Here is a 24177-nt window from a genome sequence, read left to right as displayed (position 1 = left end):
TTCTTTCAACAGTTTTGACGAGCCAAGCAAAAACATATCATCCACAAAACATACGTAACAGGCTATGTTCTCTTCATAAGCATTGTTATGTAACAGACAGGATTTCTCCCATTACACTAATGCAAGGTTGGCATAGCTATTGGCACAGGCTGTGCCCATAGCCACACCAGCCTTCTGTAAGAAGAACTCATTCTTGAACACAAAAACATTATTCTCAAGTACAAGCTCAATTAATGTACAGAGCAAATTCACTTTCTCATTTGTAAAACATCTCCTGTCATTTAAAAAACTCTGACATTCTGTACTCCCTAATCGTTGGGAATCACTGTGAATAGTGATTCCATGTCAAGCGTAAAAAACAAATAATCTTTAGACAAAGTAGATACTTTATCAAACAGTTTAGATAAAAAGGACTTAGTGTCTTTTAGGACTGTGTCGCATTCATCTAGAAGTGGATGCAAGTTTTTTTTCAACATAAATTGATAGTAGCTCTGTGCTCCAACCCTTACCAGAAACAATAGGTTTCATGGGTGGACACTCCAAGTTCTTACATATAGTATGTTCCAGTTGTGTGTGTCTGGACAGATGCATACCAAAGGAGGCATATTCACTGACTGGCCTAATCTGGCCTGAGTAAAGTGGGACAGTGACATCCCTAGGTCTAGACACAATCCTTTTTTTTTTAATAAGCTGAGCAATATTGAAGGACTTTCTTACAACAATAAACACATGTTGGTCAAAGGTTATGTCACTGTCCACAGAAGTTCTCAAATCTCGAACAGAGTCAGCTCTTGGGAGTCATTGTCAATGTGGTAGTTCCCTGGGATAGATAACTTACAAAGGATACAATAATGCATTTTTGGCATGTAGTTTAAGTCCATAAATTTGGCACCAGTTATTTATCTAAGACAAACCTTCCTGCAGGATGGCTAAGTAATTTGAGGATTTAATGACTGCTTGTAGCTTGCAGTCATCTGCAAACTTAGTCAGCCAGAGCTCTTTGGTATTGTCTTGTACATCAGAAGAGTAGATGCCAAACAGAAGAGGTCCTAGCCCAAAACGTTGGGAGACCACACTGGTGACTGGTCTCTCTGTGTTAGCAGTGTATGACTCTGTTGATACTTCTTACAGGGCAGTGGCCACTGTTATGGTCTTAAGGTTTGCATGGCTGCATTCTCAGAACCTTCCAGATGAAATGAAAAATGAGATTTTTAATTCTCCCTTTGATAGAGATTTAGTGTTTGGCCTGTATGCTGCAGAGGTTATCAAAAAGTGTAATGAAAGTGGCAAGCTGATCTGGGAATATCTTCAGGTCTACATTTCCAAACTTTTCAAGTGATTTTCTTTCTCCTTTTCTATTTTTGGCATTAAACAGAAAAAAAACAATCTCAACAGAATTCAGGTAAACATATCTTTAACGCATTCACTCTAATGGTACTCAGGAAGTTTGCACTGTAACTTCCAGTGGGTGGAGCCTAAGGCTTTTGACAGAATCAAATTATGTCCCCACCTTTCAAACAAATGTTCATATCTCTGGAACCATAGGGGTTATGAAAGAAGTATAAATAGCAAACTCTTCAGCACAGCCTATTTTTATAGTGGTAGTATTCTTTAGGTTCTAGGTCTTAAACTGAATTTAGAAGTCACAGCAAACACAGTAACTATTACATTTGTAATATTTTGTAAGCAATTTACAATATTTCAGCAACTACTCCAGTTACCCATATACGGTCAGCACCATTTTATTAATCTAGCTAAGTGCTTTCATATGAGACTAAGGAGTTCTGTCTGTGTTACTTGGTCGTTGAGATATTTAGAAAAATGTGAAAAATATATTTATATAAATTAATATAATAAAAACAACAGGTAATATCTATTTACCTGCACTAGACAGAGGTCAAATATTAATGCAGTTAAGTTTGTCATTGTGTAAGCTTTAAGATGAAACCTTTTTAAAACCTTGTTACATGCATGGTTTTGGAATTATTGATGCAAATATGAACAAGCAATATTTGACGCCTAGAGATATCAGTAGGAGTTAACTGCAGATTCACCTGGAGACGTCACTTGGAGAATGGCAGGGGAGTTCCAGAAAGAAGTTTCTAACCTCCCAAAACCAAGGACAGTCCAATATGTCTCAATTACTATTCAAGAGACTTTGTGACCCACTCACACCCTACCACCTTTTCCTCCAAAAAGTCTTAATCTCCATTATTCTCTTTGGCAACAGATTGCTTCAGACAAATGAGCAATGTGGTTTTATTTATTTTTAATTAGGATAATTATTTTGTTAGCACATTAATTATAGTAGCAGCATATTTAATACTCAATTAATCTAAAATTGGAGATTTTTGTTTATTTTGAAATCATTGCTTTTACAGTTGTAAAAGGAAAAAAAATGTAAGGAAAAATAAGTTGTATATGCATCTGACACATTGGCAGTGCTGCCTAGGTAAATCATGTAGCTTTAGGGTTCAAAAGATGTGGACTGGCACCTCCTTTGATGTCCTTGCATTAACTGCTGCAGTATTCATCACGTATGGGATTCCCTGCCATGGAAATCCAGTGTCCAGCCAGTCTACCAAAGCCTAATGTTAAGGTATGCTGAACGTCATCCAAATGGTCCTTCCATAGCATAGGGCGTAAAGATGACATTCAGGCGTACCATCCTCAGAACTTCTTTGCCGACAGTCCGAATGCTGTTTCTAACCATCGGTCTGTTTGCATATATCCATTTCTGCTGTTTTTACTGAATTTTTGTATTCCAGTGATTTCTCCTGTTTGCTAAAGTCCTCAGCATTACAGATAAGTACCCAGTTTTTTTTTTCTTTTTCTTGATTTTTTTATGCTGTTTGGGGTTAATGTCATCCAAGAAGTGTTGGAGGATAGATTCCCCATAAAGACCACCATGATGTGTCTTTTTTACCTGGTAGCTTCTTAATGACTATATGTCTTGTTCGATTTGTCAGGCGTTTGTCATGAAAACCCTTTGCAGTAGGCTTTCTTCCCTTTCTTTGTATCATGAGAACCAGCTCAATGGAAGTAACTTCCTGCCTCAAGGGTCAGCCGTCAGGGAAGAAGTAAGACTGGAATCTTCCACTGTCCAGCCTCTGCCAAGTGTTTCTCCAGAGGTTGTTATGAACCCGGAGACTCACCTGGCTGTGTTGTCTTATTTCTGTGCCTCATCCGGGTTGGAGGACGGCTAGAATCTGGAGGGCAGGATGTCAGATGAGGCTTTACAGCTGTCCATTTTGGACATTCAGAGGGAGCCACAGTTGATTGTTTCCAAGGGGTCAAGGGGGGTTCCACAGTTTCTTCTTAGGGAAGAAGTCCCTACTTTGGTTGTCGAATGCCATCCTGAGTCACAGCCTTCTCAGTTTTCTATGGCAGACATTCCCTTAAAAAGAAACAGAAAACTAAACATGTTTCTTCTGCTGCTAGGGATCCACAGGCCTTTACTCAGGGGTTATTTAATGCTTTACTGTCATTAAGGCCTCCTCAAGGGGTTTTGGTTCCTGCTCCTCTTCTTTACTTAAAAGGCCCAGAGAACCGAATTCTTATGAGGAAGAGTTGGATTCTGATGAAGAATCCCTTACTTATTCTACTCAGATTCCTTCTCTTTTGGAGAGGAGGAGGAATCGAATAGTCCTGATACTCCTTCTGAGGAAATTTCCTTTGGGGGCACAATCTCTAGGATGATGGAATTTTTTTAAGTGGGCTTGTGCTCAGGTCTCTGATATCCATAAGAGGTACTATGAGTTACTGCAGATGGAATCTCCTAAACCTGTGGCTATTCCTCCTGTTTTTACTGCTTTACTGGATGTTTTTTTAAATGCCTCTAAAGTGCCTGATTCTCTGCCCCCTTGCTCCAAAGAAGCCTGATAAGTTTTATAGAGGGCCTGAGAATTGTACTTTTTTGTTCAAAAATCCTGCTGCTTGACCCCCTGTGGTGTCTGTACCCTCTGACAAGGTGTCGCAGTTGCTTCCTTCGTCCAAGTTACTGCCTTCCGATAAGCAGAACCATGGACAAGCTGAGTAAGAAGGTTTTTATTTCTGCTACCCTAGCTTTGAGCAAAATTATCAGACCCATAGATCTAGGTATGTGTTGGCTCTTCTTTCTCAGGCTTGTCAGCTTTTTTCTGATCTTCCAGACTCTGAGTAAATCTTAAGCTCTTTCCTTGCCAAAGACTTCCTTTCAAGTTGTTTGTCATTCTCTTAAATGTTTCCTTGCCAGGGACTTCCTTTCAAGTAGTTTGTCATTCTATCAAATGTAATTGCCTCTTCTAGGGCTGCTGCTTTTGATTCAGTAATAAGGAGGTATTCTTGGCTTAGGCTTCACCCTTTACCTGATGACATTAAGGCTAAGTTGATGGATGCTCCGCTGGCTAATAGACTTTTGTCTGGGGAAGCAGCTGCTGGTTTGTTTAAGTCTCTTCAGGACAAGGCTTTACAAGAGCTTAAACGTGTTTTTCTCCTGTGCCTAAATTTCAGGGAAACTACCCTTCTAAGCCAGCCTTAGTTCGTAGTCAGTCTCGGCCTCCTGCTAAAGGCATAAAGGGTGGTAAATGTGCTCCTCCTGCTAAGACCAGTAAGACTACAGAGATTCAGAAGCCTTCCTTTCCTGACAGATCAGGTGCTGTCTGACTATCCGCCTGTTGCCAGCCACACTCCTCTTTCTCTTTCTCTACACATTTGGCTTCAAATCACTCAGGATTCTTGGATTCTGTCAATCATTTGTCAGGGGTACTTCATGGTGTGGATGTCCCATCCTCCTTTTATGGGCTTTCCTCAGCCTCTTCAGGAGCAACTTCCCTTTTTTCCCCAGAGGTTCTTCAAGACCTCTTGTCTTAGGGTACTATTCAAGAGGTCCGTGTGTCCCAAAGATGGAAGGGGTTTTATTCAAGAATGTTTCTAGTGCCCAGAAAAGAGGGTACTTGGAGACGGATTCTAGACCTCTCTCATCTAAACACTTTTTCTGAAGGTGCTTTCCTTTCAGATGTTGTGCCTTCAAAATCTGTTTCTTCTCTTGCTCCTTCAGGTCTTTCTGGTGTCTCTGGATCTCAAGGATGCTTATCTCCAAATTCCGATCCATCCTTTTTTCAGGAAGTTTTTGCATTTCTGTGTTGCTTCCTGGCATTTTCAGTTTTGTGCTTTGCCCTTTGTACTGCCCCAAGGTTCTTCACCAAATACTTCCCTCCTGTGACTGCTTTTTGCAGGCTTCGAGAGATCCACATTTTTCCTTACTTGGATGACCTACTAATTCAGGCATCCTGTCCGGAGATCCTTTTGCAAAATTTTAATTTTGCCATTTCCCTTCTTCAGAGCCTGGGGGTCACGATAAACTACAAAAAGTCTTCTCTGACTCCTTCTCAGGATCATGTAAATCTGGGTTGCAGGATTCAGATGGTGCCAATGCTGGCATCTCTGCCTCCTCCAAAGGCCTCAACTCTCATTTCTTACTTTCAAACTCTTCCTCCCCTGGCCTATATTAGAGCCAGAGATTGCTGAGACCTCTGGGTTTCATGGCTTCCACCATTCTGATGCTCCCTCTGGCCAAAACTCCACACGAGGAAGTTCCAGTGGTTTCTGAAGTTGGTGTGGCTTCAGCATGTGCATCCTCTAGACTTTACAGTTCCTCTTCTTCCTTGTCTCGAGAAAGAACTTATCTGGTGGATTCATCAGTTGTCTCTGAATTCAGGGCTCCCTTTTCATCCCCCTCTTCCCTCTCAGGATCTTTTCACAGACACTTCAGATATGGGATGGGGAGCAACCTTTGGGTCCCTGTAGGTACAGGAAGTGTGGTCACCTCATTAGCAGAAGGAGCACATCATTGTCAAAGAGATGAGAGCTCTTATGCTGGCTCTTCAGGCCTTTCATCCTCTTCTTTTCAGGGCCTGTCAAGGTATTGACAGACAGTGCCACAGTCATGTGGTATATCAACAAATGGGCGAACAAGATCTTACCTTCTAAGTCAGTTGGCACTTCTGGTATTGATTCTGGCTTTCAAGTATCAAGTGACTCTTCAGGAAGTTTATATTCCTTCAGATCAGAACATTGTGGCAGACAGTCTGAGCAGGTCCTTCACTCAATCCCAGGAATGTGTGCTTCACAGGGATGTGTTTCTGGACATGTTCACCAGTGGGGTAATCCTGAAGTATATCTTTGCCTCCTTTCTGAACAGTCAACTTCCTCTGTTTTGTAACAGAGTTCCAGGTCCTCTGGTGTGGAAGGTGATGTTTCTTTATGCATTCCCTCCCCTTCCTGTCATTTCAAAGGTCCTGTTCAAGATTCAACAGGATGCTCCCAAAATCTTGTTGGTGACTCCCTTTTGGTCACTACAGCACTGATGTCCTTCATGGATGCATCTGCAGTCATAACAAGTGGGTTGTCATAAAAGCATCAAATACTACTAAGAAGCTGTAAAACCCCCCCGCTGGGACTTTTTCTTGCCTCAGCTGATGTCAGAAAAGTTAACAATTGTTTAACCTGTGGGAAACAAATACCTCATAAAGATTTCCACTCTTACTGTCTGCCTTGTTTCAAAGTACACAGCTGAACTTATATTACAACTGAGGCCCCCCCTGCAAACTTTGAATCGACCTCAGAAATTGTACCCACTACGGTGGTTGACTTATCAGACACCTCCAGCAGCCATGTCCATTAAGGCTAAAGCAGCCAAGACTACTAAATCAGTGCCTGTTAAACCCCCACATCCAGGCCCTCTTCTAGTACTCAAAATCTTACTTTGGCAGATGACTTAATAACTTTAATTAGAGGATCTCAATCACACCCAGACAGGGCCTCTCAGCCCCAGAGTGAGCCAGTGTCTTCTGATGATTCTGCTGATGAATCAGACATAACTGACCAGCCAGAAGATTCTGATGCTGAAGAATCCATTCCAGCTGCTTCCCCACCAGAAGAATTCTCCTTAGAACAGTTCCAATGGCAGCAACAGGATTTTTCAGACTCCAGAAAAGAGAGGGGACCCTTCTGCACCTCCCCACACACAGGCTTGGCTATACCCTCCTGTTCTCTCTGTGGTGGATGATGCTTTCAATGATGTTTGCTGCCAAACCAGACAGATTTTACAGGGTGCCAGATACTCATCACCACCTTTACAAGGCCCCTCTTGCAGACCCAGAAACTATATCCCAGGGTCCCAACCCTATTCCTTCTGAAAGGGAAGCAAGGTCATTAGACAGATGGGGTAAAAGGTCTACACTTCAGCTACTCTCTCAGCTAGAGCTTTAAACTGTCAGTTTCACATGATACAATACCAAGAGTTTATGCTTGATCAGTTAACTAAAAACTAACCACTGATGAATCTCTTGATAAGAAATATGTATTAGAGATGGTAAATAACATACAACAAGTTAGCAACCATTCCTTAAAATGTGGCTATGATGCACTGGGGTTCATTTAGATCAGCCATGACAGGCACAGTGATAAGAAGGCATGATCATGTTAAAGCTAGGTTGCTACATGCTCCTATGCCCCAGACAAGTTTGTTTGGTACACCTGCCCAGCAGGTTATGCAGAAAATGGAACAAAAGGCAACATCTGTTCAAACTGTCAAAGATTTCTTGCAGGTTTCCCCCCAAGGTTTTAGCAGGAACTGGCTGCCAAAAATTGGTCCTTTCCTGACTCCACAAAATTTCAAAGGGAAACCAATCCAGAGAACAAATAGCAGCTCCTCTAGGCGGAAAGTTACTTTATTTTCAAAGAACTGGGCACTACATAACAAAAGACAAGTGGATTTTACAAACCATAGATCAAGGTTACCGTTTTTCCACACCTTTACCAGTCAAAAGAGGAATGCCAAATCTACCTCCAAATCAAAAATAATGGAGTTAGCAAACATGAGAGCTGTGGAAGAGTGCCAACAGCAACCAGAGGAAAGGGTTCTATTTCAGACTTTCCTACTTCTAGTTCAAAAAAAAAAAAAGTGGAGGAGATTCTAACCTCCTGTCACTTTAAACATACATCATTTGTCCCAAAATTCAAAATGCTGACCCTACAGCAACTGATACAGATTTTTCTTGCAGGATCAGAGCACTATCATTTCTCAGCATTGCCCTTTGGCTTATCTATGCAGACACAGGAATTCAAATTTACCCATACCTGGACGACTGCCTACTACAGGGACACACAAAAGCAAGCTGACAACAGATTTACAATCATTTACCATACAAGGACTGGGATACACAGTCAATTTACAAAAGTCAAGGCTGATACCATCCCAAACAAAAGGGACATTCTTTAGGTGTTGGACAGACAGTACAACAAATGGCATCCCTGACTGAAAAAAAAAAAACTTCCTCTTTACTTCTCTTCACTAACAAAAACTGACAAACAACAAGTTAACAAAAAGAGAAAAGTTCTGCAGGCTTTGGGCATCATGCTCAATCTCATAATCTTGGTTGCCAGCTACAGATACTATGAATGAACTACAGTGGTACCTAAAGAATTTATGTCCCAACACAGACACAGTCTAGAAACAGAAATCCCACTAATTCGGGGATCAACTCACCCACATCATCAAAAAGAAAGAAATGCTGCAGTAAAACTGGCAATCCAAAAGTTCAAACCATTCCTCAAAGGGGCCAGTAGTTGATAAGGACAGACAACACCACACACAGTCAACATAACACAGAGGCTCAACAGGAACTCTTTCATATACCCTAATGACCTTGGAGCTGGCTGTGGACCACAGCACTCAGCTTACACATTCAGTTACAGGCAATATTTGTACCGAGGAAAGACACTACTCTGTGACATATTAAAAGCAGAACCGCGGATGATGCCTGAATGGAAGCTGCACCGGACATCTCAAGACCATCTCAAAATGGGGGAATGCCACAGATAGACCTATTAGCATCACCTCTCAATCACCAGCTCAAAATGACATTCCACTAGCATGGAAAGTGGACACTCTCCCTCCTTCAACTGAAGGCCTAAAGCATATGCACATCCCACCAAAAGATGCAACATAGATATGCCTAATATCTGGAGTATCTGGTCTAACTTCTTCATTCAGGCCTGTCCTACTCCTCCATCAAGATCTCGCATCAGCTATTTCAGCAGAATACAGCTTTGATCCACCTGTTTTACATCTACATTTATGGTAGGTACAAAACTGTACTTTCCTTCTACTTCTGCATCTAACCAAGTGCAGTCATCACAAGTTACCTCACAGGGTGGATCTACTTGCACAAGACAAGGGATCTCTCATCCATCCCCACCTGTCCATGCTTCAACTGACACTGTGGGTGTTAGGGTTTTGATTCCTCATAGACACTTTTTTATCTGAGGATGTGCTGCAGGTCCTGCAGGAGGCCAGGAAACCTCCTACTAGGAAATTTGACTTATTTAAATAGAAGAGGTTTTCTAATGGTGTCTCTCTCATAACCTTGACCCAATTACTGTGGATGCTCCTTTGGTTCTCTCTTATTTGTGTGAGTTGCTCAACGCTGGTTTGGCCTATTCTTCTGTTAAGGCCCGCTTATTATCTCTTTCTGCTTGTTTGCCTTTAACTCCTCTTTTATCTTCTAGATTTGAGTCTAAGCAATTTCTTAAAGGCATTCTTAATATTAGACCTCCCAGGAAGCCTGTTCATCCTTACTGGGATCTTAATTTTGTTCTGGAGAAATTGACTCAGGCTCCTTTTGAGTCTGCTGTTTCAATTTCCTTGCAATATTGTTCTTGGAAGATAGTTCTTTTGTTAGCTCTTACTTCTGCCAGGTGGGTGTCTGATTTGCAAGACCTTATGGCTCGCCCACCTTTTTTGATATTCCATGAGGACAGGGTGTCCTTGCGTACTAATCCTTTTTTATGCCTAATGTGGTTAATGAGTTGTCACTTAATCAGCTTATTAATTTGCCTACTTTTTTCCCCTGTCCACAATCTGACAGTGAGAGGGTGCTGCATACTTTGGACATGCATAGACATCTCAGATTTTATTTGGATAAGACTAAAACTGTCAGAAAATCTGATCAGTTGTTTGCTTCCTGTCATTCTAGGTCTATAGGATTAACTTTTTCCAAGCAAACTATTTCTACTTGGATTTCAAAGGCTACTTCTTTTTGATACATTTTTCATGGCAAGAGCCTTATTTCTTCTGTAAAGGCTCATTCTCCTAGAGCTCTGGCTTTTTCTGGTGCTTTTTTCAAGGGCTTAGACACTAATTATATTCTTGAAGCAGCTACCTGGACATCTGTGCATAAAATAAAATCTTACCATAACAGTAGATGTCCTTGCCTTCACTGCTACAGTATTCACTCCCTCCCTCCACCCCCTAGTCCCTTTCCTTCCTGGATGTGCAAGCTCTCTTTATTTTACCTTGGACTGGTGTTCCTACTGGGGTAATCAGTTTTGAGGATGGTACGCCTGAACGTCAGCTTTGTGCCTTACGCTATACAAGGAGCATTTGGGTGATGTCCGGCATACTTTAAAGCAACAGTAAGCTTTGGTAGACTGGCCAGATGTTAGGCTTCCATGGCAGGGAAGGCAAGGACATCTACTGTTAGGGTAAGATTTTACACAACTGTACTTTCCTCAGGTTTGATGTGGGGAATCAGAGTTTCTGATTTTAGTTCATCCTTTTTGGGAAATCAGTGTTTTAGTTTGTAGTTCTTCATTACACTCTGCTGATGAATTCCAGAGTTCTCTAAACATCTTTCTTGCTCCAGTTTTGACAATCCTCAAGCTAAATGGGAGTTACAGGTGCCTGACCCAGAGACTTCCCAGACTCTGGAATAGACTGCCCATACATGTCAAGCAGAGCGCCTCTTTGGCCCTCTTCAAAAGGAACCTTGACGATTGGATGGGAGAAAGGAAATTCACCCCGGAGATCACATCAGTCACCCTGCTACACAGGGGTCCAGGAAGTAAATAGTGTGGGAAGAAATAGCCAGGGAATTGTTGGCCAGGCTTGTATAGGCCCTAGGGGCCGATAGCCTAGTACCTATGAACATTTATATTCACTTGATTGTCTCATGTAGGCACAGTCCAGTGACAAATGACTTTACAACTTGAAGACGATATTTCATTTTCTGGATTCCTAGTTCTTTCCTTTCAGTATAACATTTCATAAGGGGTGGGTGATATGTCTGGTAGCATTGTAATAGCATCGAATGCCAGACTTCACATGACGATGTATCAGCATTATATGAGGAATTTGCGGGGCCAGTTAGAAAACAAATTGATTAAGAATTTATTTTAATTTCCCCTTTGGTTAAGGGCATTGATCATTGAGTAATATTTACTGATTTGAATTTTAGTGGAATGTTTTTTTTTCTGCCTATATGTGTTGATCATTGGTGACTGACATTTCAGAACTGACTAGCAATAGTAATTGGGATCATTTGTTCTTTCAGTGGAATTTGCACATCACCTTAAATGAGATGGTTGAACTGACTCTGCCCATCGGAGGATTCAAAGGTTGCTTCTGTCTAGGTGGTTTTCCAGGTAGTAACAGACAACAGCAGGCTGTGTGGTATACAAACAAGAAATCGGGTGGCACTTATACCAACTTTGCAGGATGAGCATGCAGCTGTGCAGTCTGGCATTGACACTGAATCTTTATTTGGAGTCCATTCATCTATGAGTGGAAGTCAGCACCTAGTTATATCACAAGGGGGAAACTCAGTCCAGAGTTTTTGTGCCTTCTTTTAACAATGTGGGAGATGCTGGAGTTTGGTCTGTTTGCATCTCAGCTCTAATAGACCGCTTCTGATGTTCTGGATACAGTAATAAAATGTCTGTCAGGATGGTAGGAGAGAGAACATTTTTAGATGCATATCTTTGTCTGGTCTATAGTATTCTGTTAAAGGAATGAAAAGGAAAAGCTAATCTGATTTTTAATTTTTCTGCTGGCCAAAACACCTTCTGTTTTCTCTGAGTTTTTTTTCTTCTTTTTTTTTCTTTTTCATAACACAAACCAGTTTCTTCCCCTCCTTCTCATGGAGGATCCTTTAGTACAGTAGGAATTTGATTTTTACAACTGTTCTTTTACTCATAGCAAGTAACAACACTGGGAGCAATATTCTGAATTGTAGTTGGTACCTTTTTTCCTGCTGGTTACTGAGGTCTTGCTGACATTGATTCGCTATTTAATCATCTCTAAAAGCATGCATCAAACATCATATTATCTGCAATTATACAGAGCGGAGTATATATTTTTATGGTTATAGAGTTTAATTGTTGCTTAGATCTGTGTTGAAACTGTTGTCTCACTGTTCTGAGAGACTCATCGGCAAATATACAGAGCTGAGAATATTTTTTTGGTTTTAAAGTTTGTACTGTTAGTTTTTGCTTAGATCTCTGTTGAAACTGTTTTGTCCCACCCACCCTCCTGATTTTTGGTTTGTAGTTTAAATTTGGTGGCTTTTGCAGTTGCCCGCCCCACTGTAGATTTGATCTGGGACACTCCCCCGTCCCATCTCTTTACCACATTCTACCTAATAAACTCTCTCTGCACTTGCTTTTAGTCCTTTTTAATTTAATTGCATTTTTTAAACTGTGTTTGGTCTAATATTGCTGCATACACAAGTGTGCTAGCTTGCACTGCATGTGAATTGTTTTTTATTACTGTTTTTGCTACTTTTCTGTAAAAAAAAAAAAAAAACTAAGCCCGTTTCCTACCTTTCCTGCAACTAGTGTTCCAGATACAGATTTGCTGTATCCAGGACTGTATGTAAGCTTCTGAGTCCCCCAAGCCTTTCTGTGTTGGAGGGAAGCATTCTAGCTTATCAGTGGGAGTGGTAAGCACTAGGTAACCTGTCTACCACATAAGTAGTGGTTCTGGCACAGAATTTGTAGTTATTGGCCGTTTGGGCAATCTCTTCCATCTCTCTCAACTTTCTGATTTGAAAGCCTGCATTTGCACTTGTTTCTGTCCTGTAACTCATCTAGTGCAGATACAGATTCTTAGATGTTCTTCATCTCACATTGCTGCAGTCCTTACACTTGGGTAGTCCGCTGTCCTCGGTCGGCCCGAATATCAAAGTATAAGGCTGACGTCGGTCAAGGCGCATTTGACTGACATCAGGACGTCAGGGTACAAATGCGCATGACCGACGTCATATCCTCAGTCTTTTTTGCCGCATGGTCCGATGCAGAAGCAGTATTGCAAGTGCCGGTTGGCGTTCTGAAATTTTTCGTTTTCGGAGTTTCAGACCGAGTCAAAGTTGGCTAAGTACCCCGTTGGGGAATATTTTAGTTTTTTCTTGTCTCAGTGGTTTACCGGATGTCAGAAAAAGTGAATAATTGTATTTCTTGTGGGAAACAGATACCGCATAGAGACTATCATACTTTGTGTATTCCTTGTTTAGGGCCTGAGCACGACGTTGTTGGGTGTCGCTCTTGTGCTAGATTTAATAAGCGCACTATAAAGAGGAGATTAGATTGTGCCAGGTTAGTCTTTGGGAAGCGGTGCAATTATAAAATGCCGTCGGATGCTCCGGCGCCGCTTCTTCGAAGCGCAAGGACAAAGCAGTGAAGCCTAGGCTAGAAGAACCGTCCGTGCGGACGCCGATTCTTTAGAGGTGTCGGTGGAGCCGGTGGTTCCACCGGAGGTTTCTTTGGGATCCCAGGGAGAAACCTTGTTATTGCAGGATGTGGCCTCTCAGGAGGCAGGCCAGGGGGATGGGGCTTCTCAGGTTACTATACTCCCCTCCCTGCCTAGGGTGGTTAGGCCCTCTCCTTCTGTTTCCAAGGCTTCTCCTAGAGGCAGGCCAGGTTTAGCTTCAGTTGGTGTCACCCCTAGTTCTTCTGGAACTGTGCCCAAGAAGCATATGCTTAAACTGGCAGAAGATTTGATTACTTTGATTAGGGGTTCTTTGCCCCCTCCTGATAAGAGACCTAGGGTGGAGCCTGAGCTAGGGAGTTTTGAGCAGGCTTCGGATGTTTCAGAGTCTTCGGCTGAAGACTTGCAGGAGTATTCTCCTTATTCTGATTCTGATGTGGATGTTTCTACTCCTTCTGCTTCTCCTCCTGAGGATTTTTCTTTTTCAGAAACTCTTCATTCCATGAGGGAGCATTTTAAGTGGGAAGGTCAGGACTTCTCTGATTCCAGGAAAAGGCTTAGGGAATTTTTGTTTTACCCCAGCATAGGCCTTTGGCTATACCTCCTGTTTTGGATGTAGTGGAAGATGTTTTACAGAAGCTTCTCTTAATCCTGATTCTTTGCCTCCGGCTCCTGTTAAACCGGATAGGTATTACAGGGTGCCTGAAGTTCATAAGTATCTTTTTAAGAGTCCTAGGGCGGACCCAGAAACTGTTAGCCAGGGGCCTAAAGGTGTTAAGGCTTCTGTTGTCAAGAATCCGGTTCCTGCAGATAAAGAAGCCAGGGCCTTGGATAGATGGGGAAAGAAAGTTTATACTTCTTCCACTCTAGCTATGAGGGCTTTGAATTGCCAGTTTCACATGTTAAAATACCAAAACTATCTCCTTTCACAGTTGAAGTCTAAGGTTGATGCTCTGGCGGAAGGTATTGATTGTAAAGAGTTACAAGATTTAGTACATGTTTCTGAACAGGTGGGTAAGCATTCTTTGCAATGTGGTTTTGATGCTGTACAGGCCTCTTCTAGGGTGGCTGCCACTGGGTCAGTTCTTAGCAGGCACGCCTGGCTGAGGGATCAAAATTTATCTGACCATGTTAAAACAAGGATTTTAGATGCTCCTTTACAATCTGATGTGTTGTTTGGTTCTCCTGTTGAGGCAGTTTTAAAGAAAATGGAAGACAAGGCTAAGTCTATGCAGACTGTTAAAGATTTTTTGCAGGTTCAGCCTCCAAAGTTTAATAGAAATTGGCCTGCTAAAGGGTGGACGTATCCTTCTTATGATTCCCAGTCTAGGGGTAGATCTAGACGTGGTAGGGGCAGAGCTCAGGGCTCTTTCAGGCCTAGAACAGGGAGTTCTCCTGCACAGTCTTCAGGTGAGGGCAGGGGTCAGTCCTTTCGTAAACAGACCCAATGACCTACCTTTTCAGCTGCCAGAGCCTTCTCATCTGGCAGCACCTTTGGGAGGAAGGTTGGCACTTTTCAAAGAAAATTGGAGTTTAATTACCCAAGACAGATGGGTATTGGATATCATACACCACGGTTACAGGTTTTATTTCCATACCTTGCCTCCTTTCAAAGGCATGCCAGATGTTCCTCCTCAACAAAGAATAGAGGCTCACAAGCAAATTTCTCTGTTACTTCAACTAGGGGCCATACAGCCGGTCCCTATGCCAGAAGTGGGCCTAGGATTTTATTCTCGCCTGTTCCTAGTACCAAAGAAGGGGAACACGTGGAGACCAATTTTGGATTTATCTATCCTCAACACTTATCTGGACATTCCCAAGTTCAAAATGTTGACGTTACAACAGCTTTTACCTCTGCTGGGCAAAGATCATTGGATGGTAACTTTGGATCTCAAGGAGGCTTACCTTCATGTTCCTATCAGACTAAGTTGCAGGAAGTATCTGCGTTTTCGAGCTGGGACTTCTCACTATCAGTTCTCTGCATTGCCCTTTGGCTTATCTACTGCCCAGAGTGTTCACGAAAGTTCTGGCTCCAGTGATAGCTTTCTTCAGGCTAAAAGGAATACAGATCTATCCTTATTTGGACGACTGCCTGATTCTGGCTCAAGGAAGGGAAGAGCTTCTTCATCATTTGGAATATGTGATAGCAGTGCTAAGATGCCTGGGGTATTCTGTGAATGAAATAAAGTCCAGTCTAGTACCCTCTCAGGACATGTGCTTTCTGGGTGTAAGACTGAATACAGCATCCCAGATGGCCTTTTTGACCCCGTACAAACAAAAGAATCTTTCCCTTTACTTCCATCAACTATCTCATCAGTCCGGGCTGACTGCAAGGACAGTCCTTCAAGCCTTAGGGTTCATGGCATCTTGTATTCTGGTGCTTCCCAATGCCAAACTGCATATGAGGAAGCTGCAATGGTATCTCAAAATGTATGGACACAGCACTGCCAGGATCTGGACACTGTCATTCAAATAATACCTTGCATTCAAAAGGAATTTTTGTGGTGGGCTCAGGAATGTCACCTAAACAATGGACTCTCTGTGACCCGGCCAGAGGCGAGTCAGATTTTAATGACAGATGCCTCAGACAAAGCTTGGGGAGCTCATCTAAATGGAAAGTGGATACAAGACAAGTGGCCTGCCAGACTACAACATCTACATATCAACCTGAAGGAGATGTTAGCAGTCCAATTTGCATTAATAGCTTTCAAGGATTTACTTCTTCCAGGGCAGGTGTTGATTCTAACAGACAACACAACTGTCATGTGGTACATCAACAAGCAAGGGGAACACATTCTTATCCTCTATGCAGGCAAGCAATGATTTTGTGGGAGACTGCTCTCAGTTTACAGCTCAATCTTCAGGCAAGGTTTCTGCCAGGAGCACAGAACTCCTTAGCAGATGTGTTGAGCAGACGAATTATGGATCCCCACGAGTGGAAATTGGATCCTCATGTATTTCAGAAATTGACAGTGTCATGGGGAACTCCAGACATAGATCTGTTCACTTCTCCACTAAACCATCAGCTGCCAAAGTATTGCACAAAAAGGTTTCATCCCACAGCTTGGAAAGTGGATGCTCTTTCTTTCAATTGGAGCAATCTTCATGTGTATGCCTTTCCACCTCTGCCTCTCCTCCCAAAGGTACTTCTAAAGGTCAGACAGGACAAGCCGAGGATGATTTTGATAGCTCCAGATTGGCCTCGACAGCACTGGTACCCATTACTGAGAAGTCTGGTACGGAAGCCTCCATGGCCTTTGCCTTAGATTCCACACCTGTTGTCGCAGGAGGACAGCCATTTGCTCAATGTCAAACTTCACTCTCTTCACCTAACAGCCTGGCATATTCTGTTTTGAACCATAGAGGGTCTCAACTTCCACAACAAGTTTTGAATGTGATTTTGGAAGCTAGAAGGCCTAGTACAAGGAAAGTGTACGCAGATAAATGGAAGAGATTTTTATTTTGGAGTGCAGCAAAGGATTTTGATGTTTCTGAGCCTAATTTAAGTGTGGCTCTTCAATATCTTACTGAGTTACTGGACAAAGGTTTGTCCTTCTCTTCTATTAAAGTTCATGCTGCAGCAATTTCAGCTCACTATGAATGTGACCCTCCATTGTTTTCTCATCCTTTGTTCAAGCAATTTCTTAGAGGGGCAAAGAATATAAGACCCCACGTAGAGCTCCTACTCCTGCTTGGGATCTCAATTTTGTGTTGGAGAAACTCACTCTACAACCTTTTGAGCCTGCAGCTACTTCTGAGTTGAAATATTTATCATGGAAGACTGCCTTTTTGTTGGCCATTACCTCTGCAAGAAGGGTTTCTGAATTACAGGCCCTTATGGCGGTTGAGCCTTTCTTGATTTTCCATGAGGATAGGGTATCTTTACGTACTAATCCTTCCTTTATGCCTAAGGTGGTTTCTAGTGTGGCTTTAAACCAAACTATTCATTTGCCTACTTTTTATGCAAATCCCCAAAATAAAGGGGAAAAGATTTTGCACACTTTAGATGTACACAGGCAGTTGCGATATTATTTGGACAGAACTAAAGGGTTCAGGCAGTCTCAGCAGTTGTTTGTTTCTTTTGCTTTGAGTTCTCAGGGCAAGCCTGTGTCAAAACAAACTATTTCTAAGTGGATTGGGTTTTGCATTGCTTTCTGTTATTCCCATCATGGCAAGGAGATTCCAGCTGGGATTAGGCCTCATTCCACTAGGGCTACTGCCACTTGACAGCCTTTTGAGGGAGTGGCAACCAAGGATATTTTGGAGGCAGCTACTTGGAGTTCAGTGCATACTTTCTCTAGGCATTATCACCTACCACTTTACTCTAAATCCAGGGCTGGTTTTGCCACTGCTGTTTTGCAGGGCATTTTGGCAGCTCCTGCTTCCTTGTAGTTTGGCCATCCTCCCTTACCTCTGCTTTGGGATTCTACCCAAGTGTAAGGACTGCAGCAATGTGAGATGAAGAACATAGTACAGTTTTGTACCTACCATAAATGTAGATGTTCGAAGATCCACATTGCTGCAGTTCAATTTACCCTCCCTCCTTCCCCTCTGTAGTTAGAGGTGGTTGTGTGGGTTGGGTTGTAAATATTGTGTATATTGTATATATTGTACATATAATTAGTGCAAGGGTGGTTGGTTGTTTGTTTGCTGTCTTTTAGTTTTGACCTTTATGTTTAGGGTCTTCTGACATCTGGGGCAAGAAAAGACTGAGGATATGACGTCGGTCATGCGCATTTGTACCCTGACGTCCTGATGTCAGTCAAATGCGCCTTGACCGACGTCAGCCTTATACTTTGATATTCGGGCCGACCGAGGACAGCGGACTACCCAAGTGTAAGGACTGCAGCAATGTGGATCTTCGAACATCTACATTTATGGTAGGTACAAAACTGTACTTTTTAGCACTTAAATTTGCTTGTTCATGCTCAGCACTTGTTCAGAACTTGTAAGCACTAAATAAGCTACTAATTACTATAGCACTCTGTCTTCCTCATTACCTAGAGGAAAACAGTTTTTGTACTTACTTTTCTCACTTGCTTAGAAAAAAAAACAGCTCTTGTACTCACGTTCCTCACTTATCTAGAGGAAAATCCCTGCAACTCTGTTTTTGCGCACAGAACAGCGTCGGGCAGCACTGGTTAGCTGGGGTATACTATTCCCGGCCCCACAAAGTCTGCGCTGTAAATTTTCCCTTAGAACTAGGCAAGCCTCAACTCAAGTGCTTCAGATCAGCTGCTCTTATTGCAGCACTTGCAAAACAGAAATCAGCACTTGTCCTAATCTCCTAGACAGCACTATTATTCTCCAAATTTCCTAGACAGCACTATTATAATATAGCATAAGACCCTCGATCGTCCGCAGAACTTAAGTTCAATTTACTCTTCAAAGCATGTCCAGAGGTCAGCTTCAGGTGTACTCTCCAGTTCATCTGGTGGAATTGGGCATCCTGAGGCAATGTCACAACTGCCTCATGTATACAGACAACCCTCTCCTCTTACCTCTAGACACAAACACTTGTGAGAGATGCAAATACACAGCCAGACTGGAGGCTAAGTGCTCTCAACCCATGACTGTAACAGGCAGTCAAGAGGATAAGGGACACACTTGCATCACACCACCTGTCACACATGAATCTACAAAACAAGCACCGGCAAAACATACGCATAAATACACAAAAACATATTCGGAGGCACTAGGTACCAATCTGAAAAAGAAACAGTGCCCTCCAAAGCAGACAAGCAAGCAACTTGCACCCCCAAACACAAGCCAGAAAACACATAATTCACCTCAGCAGTGTGCCTCACAACCGCCCTTAATGCAAAACACCATACCTAACACGCTAGTAATAGGAGACTCTTTAGTAAGGCATATGGATGTTCCACTCACCAGGCTGAACAAGGAGAAGGTTACTGTCAGCTGCCTGTCGGGTGCTTTCATTCGCCACATAACACAGGCACATAGGTCACTCCAGAACAAGTACAAGTATGACGCTGTCATTGTACATGTTGGTGTGAATGATCTAAGACGTACCTCCCTGGACTACATGAAAAGAGACATTGAGGAGCTCTCTGATCATGTAGCCCAAGCTGGTATGACCCTGACCTTGAGTAGCATACTACTTTCATCTAGAATGATACCACAATACAAAGACAAAATGATCAATTTCAACAATTGGCTAAGCTTCTGGTGTCATTCTAAGGGGATCCAGTGTCTGTCTGCCTGAGATGACATGATAGACAAGCCTCGCTGTTTTGCCAGAGATGGGTTGCACCTGTCACCCCTAGGTTTTCGAATGCTGGCCAAGGCTCTTGCCGTCCCCATAGTGTCTTTTTTAGCCAAGGCTCAAAGGACAAACCAACCACCGTAACCAGTACAGGTAACCAAAAACTAAGGGTAATGCTACTCAACGCCAGAAGTCTCAACCTCAGAATGCACACACTCAAGGCTCTCCTCAGCATGGAGAAAATCTATGTTTGTGCAGTGACGGAAACCTGGTTCAAGGCTCAAGAGAGCACCCCAGCACTGCCAGGTTACAATTCATATCATACCTTCCGGCCTCAGTTACCAGATCGCAGTACAGAGGGCAGAGGTGTATCCATATTCATCAAGGATACCCATATCTCCAGGTTAGTAGTGCAGCATGATGCCCCAGAGATCATCCACGCGCAACTATCAGCAGGCAAAACCACATTTCAAGTTGTAGCCGGTTATAGATTGCCCACCATGTTCCAAGATGCTCACTCTGCATTCCTTGAGACATTGGAAAATATAAAGATCCTACCCAACACCATAATCTTGGGTGATTTCAACTACCCTGGTATAGACTGGGCGAGCTATCAGTGTTCCAACTCCTATGCTCAGCGATTCATAGAATTTATAAATTCAGATGCCCTTGAACAACTAGTATGTTCCCCCACTAGAGCGGACAACATATAATTTTTAATCATCACAAATATGTGCGCCCATTGTACCACACCCGTTATCACTCCCTCCTTGGTCAGATCCAACCACAAACTGATAACCATGGACATCCTCACCCCTCCACCTCCCCCAGTCAAAGAAACCATAGTCAAAAACCTTTCCAAAGCAAACTTCACACTACTTGCAACCGAAGTGGAAAGCTTTGCAACCGAAGGATAATGATATCCAGGATGCGGACTCCTGCACCAAGGCACTCTATATGCATCTTCAGGATTGCATGGACCGTGCTATCCCAAATAAAACCAAGACTCCTTCCTCAAGCAAGAAGAGACCAGTCTGGTGGACCCTGGCCATAAGCAAACTTTACAATAAAAGGAGGAGACATATACAAAAAAAGGCCAAATCTCAAGTAGAAAAATCATCCTTGATCAGCATTAGTAAGAAATTGAGGGCCCTCATCAAGTCAACTAAAGCTAATTTTGAAAAGAAAGTTGCCAAGGATAACCATAAGGCCTTTTATGGATACGTGAAAAACCTAAATGGCAACACTCAGGTCTGTTCTGAGCTAGTACAAAATGGAACAAAATACACTGACCCTTCTGACATTGCCAACATCTTGGCTGACAGGGTCAGTGCAAATTTCTTCCCCCCCCCCATCACCACCTACAGGGCCTATTACCATTACAGGGGATTGTGCAAGTCCAATTATTACTGATACGTTGGTTAACAAGGCTCTATCTAAAGCTAAAAACACTGCCTCCATGGGACCAGATGGTGTCCCAGGCTGTGTCATATGCGAGCTCCAAAAGGAATTAACCCCGCATCTTAATACCCTGTTCAGTCTCAGCCTCTCCACAGGATATGTGCCCATAGAATGGCACACGGCAACGGTGGTCCCGCTACACAAGGGTGGGGCCACAACTGACCCTGGGAAATACCGACCAATAAGCCTGACCAGTCTGATCTGTAAGGCTATGGAGCAAATCATTACGGAACTCATAAATGGAGAGATTGGGAACCTCCAGTCGCTGGACCCCACACAGTTCGGCTTCATCAAGGGCAGATCATGCCTCCTGAACCTGGTGGATTTCTTTGAGACAGTTACTCAGGCTATAGATAAGGGAAAGGAGGTACATACGGCTTACCTTGACCTTGCTAGCATTTGATACCATTCCCCATTCAGGTATTATTGATAAGCTCACCAGCCTGGGCATAAACCCTTACGTCACAAGATGGATCGCAAACTGGCTCTCGGACAGATCCCATAAAGTAAGAGTAGCGGGATCTATGTCCGAATCCAGACCAGTAACGAGTGGTGTGCCTCAGGGCTCTGTCCTGGGGCCCCTCCTGTTTGGCATATACTTCTCAGAAGTACAGGCAAGCCCAGAAGGGCTGTGGCTGACTGCAAACTGGGTGCTATAATAGAGTCTCCGGCTGACATGGAGATCCTCCAGAAGGGCCTAAATGAGACTGATGCATGGTGTCAAAGCCATGGTCTCAAGCTAAATGCAAAAAAATGCGTAGTAATCCCCTTTGGAAAAAACAGAGTACCTGCAAACTACAACATAGGAGGTAATCCCCTGAAATCTGAAGAAGAAATAAGGGATCTAGGGACCCAAGTAGATAGTCAGCTTTCCTTTGATAACCATATTGCCAAAGTGGTTAGAAAATCCTTCTATGTGACCCATCTGATCACGAAAGGGTTCGCATCAAGCTCTAAGGATGTAATGGTGCCCCTCTACTCTTCCCTCATCAGACCCATTATTGAGTACAATGCACCAGTTGGAATGTACCTGGCTAGACATCTCCAGCAGCTGGAGAGACCACAGAGGTACCTAACCAAGAGGATTACTGGCCTCAAACAGTTGCCCTATGCAGCACGATTGAAAAAGCTAAGACTGTTCTCTGTTGCATATCGCTTTCTCAGAGGCGATCTCTTTCTAACGTACAGAGCCATGTCCAACCTAGAATTGATGAACATGCTCCATCTTAGCAAAACCAAATCTACTCGAGCTACATGCTCTAGGGATATAAACCTCAACACAGCAATGAATAGAACATGCTGGAGGGATAGATTCCCTTCGTAGAGACTTCCCTTACTATGGAACAGGGTCCCGATCTACATAAGACAGAGCCCCTCACTATCACTCTTCAAGAGGAACCTTGATGAGTGGATGGGTAACAGAAAGTTCACACCGGGGATCACACCAACAGCACTACTAGATAGGGGCCAAGGGTACTAGCTGCTAGTACAAGGGTCTAGGGAACTACTAAAGGGGCGGTGAATACCGCACAATGTGGCTGGGCTAATATATGCCTTCGGGCAGGTAGCCCAGTACCAACCTATGAACCTATCTTCTACTTTGGCAAGTGCATCATGTAGTATTTGTTTTTGTACTCTGCCTGCTGGAATAAGGCTACTAAGTATAGATATGAACTAGTGGCTTGCTGTGTAAGTGAATAAATGGTGTTGTATAACATTATTAATTTATTACCTAACGAGTGCTTTGAGAAAGAAAAAAAAACTGTGATATCATAATTTGAAAGTATAGAGGTCTCATAGGCCATTATCAGTAATCCAGTCAAATTCTGTCCTCACTGAGGCTGCAAATAGAGCAAGTAAGAAGAATTTTGATCTCAATTGTTTATTTTTATGTTTTAACATGAGCAGCTGCTAAGCAGTGTCAGTGTAACTGTGAAAAATAGTGTGATTCAGTGGGACTGACCCATTGATTTCTGCATCATTTCATCGCAGCTTGTTCGCCCTTGCCCCTGTACATTTCACAACTTGGAACTTGCTGATCATAGGTCTGATTGCATTTCTGTTGGTGTGCTGTTTATCTGTATATTTATTTATTTTACAGGGAAAGAGATGCCTTTGATCGTGAACTGTTAGATCTCAAAAGAACATCTGAAATACTTGAAGCTACAAATAAAGCAGTATCAAAAGAAAGAAACGATTTACTTAAAGAGGTACATCCTTGTTATTAAATGCTAACTGTACGTTGTATATTGGTATGTTATAATTCATAGATGAGGAAACAAAAGATAATTCTTAGTTTTCTCCTTACACATACTGGTTTTAGAACAGATGATAAGGTCACATTTGAACCTCAGTAAAATGTTAAATGGTTTCATTTTTTGGCTGTGCTAATATGAAATTAATGCTTTTTAATGTTCTTCATTAAATCCCTGTTGCAGTAATGCTGACAGATGGGACATATCCTGACAAGGATACTGTACATTCAGCAGGTATACCAAAGTTTAGGTGCTCCTTCCTCACACACTGTCCATCTGACTGTAGACCAAGCCACTAGGACTTTGTGCTTTTACTTAAGGTACACACGAGCATGAAAATCCTTAGAACTTTCTTGACATCAGTCTAGGAAACAAGATTCCATTTGAAGCTCAGTTTAACTGTACAAAAGGATCTGGTTGCTTTTGAGAAGGAAAGCTAAGTACCTCATTATTAAACATTTTTCTGACTTTTGAACTTTGCTCATGTCATCTTAGAGGAAATGCCTCTGTAGTAGGCAGATCCTGTACAAGGATAGGCATACCAAGTGTCTTTTGTAGGATCTGACCATGATACCAAAGACTGCTGTGTCAGTTATTTGTCCCAAAACCCCTCAGAAACGGTTTGTCATCATTAAAAATGTACTTCAAAAACAAACACTGCAGACTTTGGCGTGAGCCACTGTCTTCTGAAGCTGCCTTCTTGGAAATAC

The 24177-nt window shown here is 42.6% G+C and overlaps 1 protein-coding gene across 1 annotated transcript in view; it reads left to right on the top strand.

Moving 5' to 3' along the window:
- The window catches only part of PIBF1 (progesterone immunomodulatory binding factor 1), a 2608929-nt gene that overhangs the window by 806145 nt on the left and 1778607 nt on the right, over positions 1 to 24177 (top strand). Inside the window, 1 exon segment of the mRNA XM_044071741.1 lies at positions 23314 to 23422. Within this exon segment, the coding sequence (XP_043927676.1) occupies positions 23314 to 23422 (109 nt within the window).

The sequence above is a fragment of the Protopterus annectens genome, chromosome 5.part0 (genome assembly GCF_019279795.1).
Source record: "Protopterus annectens isolate FY-2018-M chromosome 5.part0, PAN1.0, whole genome shotgun sequence".
In the NCBI taxonomy this organism is placed as follows: domain Eukaryota; kingdom Metazoa; phylum Chordata; order Ceratodontiformes; family Protopteridae; genus Protopterus; species Protopterus annectens.
The sequence above is the reverse complement of the archived record's forward strand: the minus strand, read 5'-3'. Positions and strand labels throughout refer to the sequence as shown.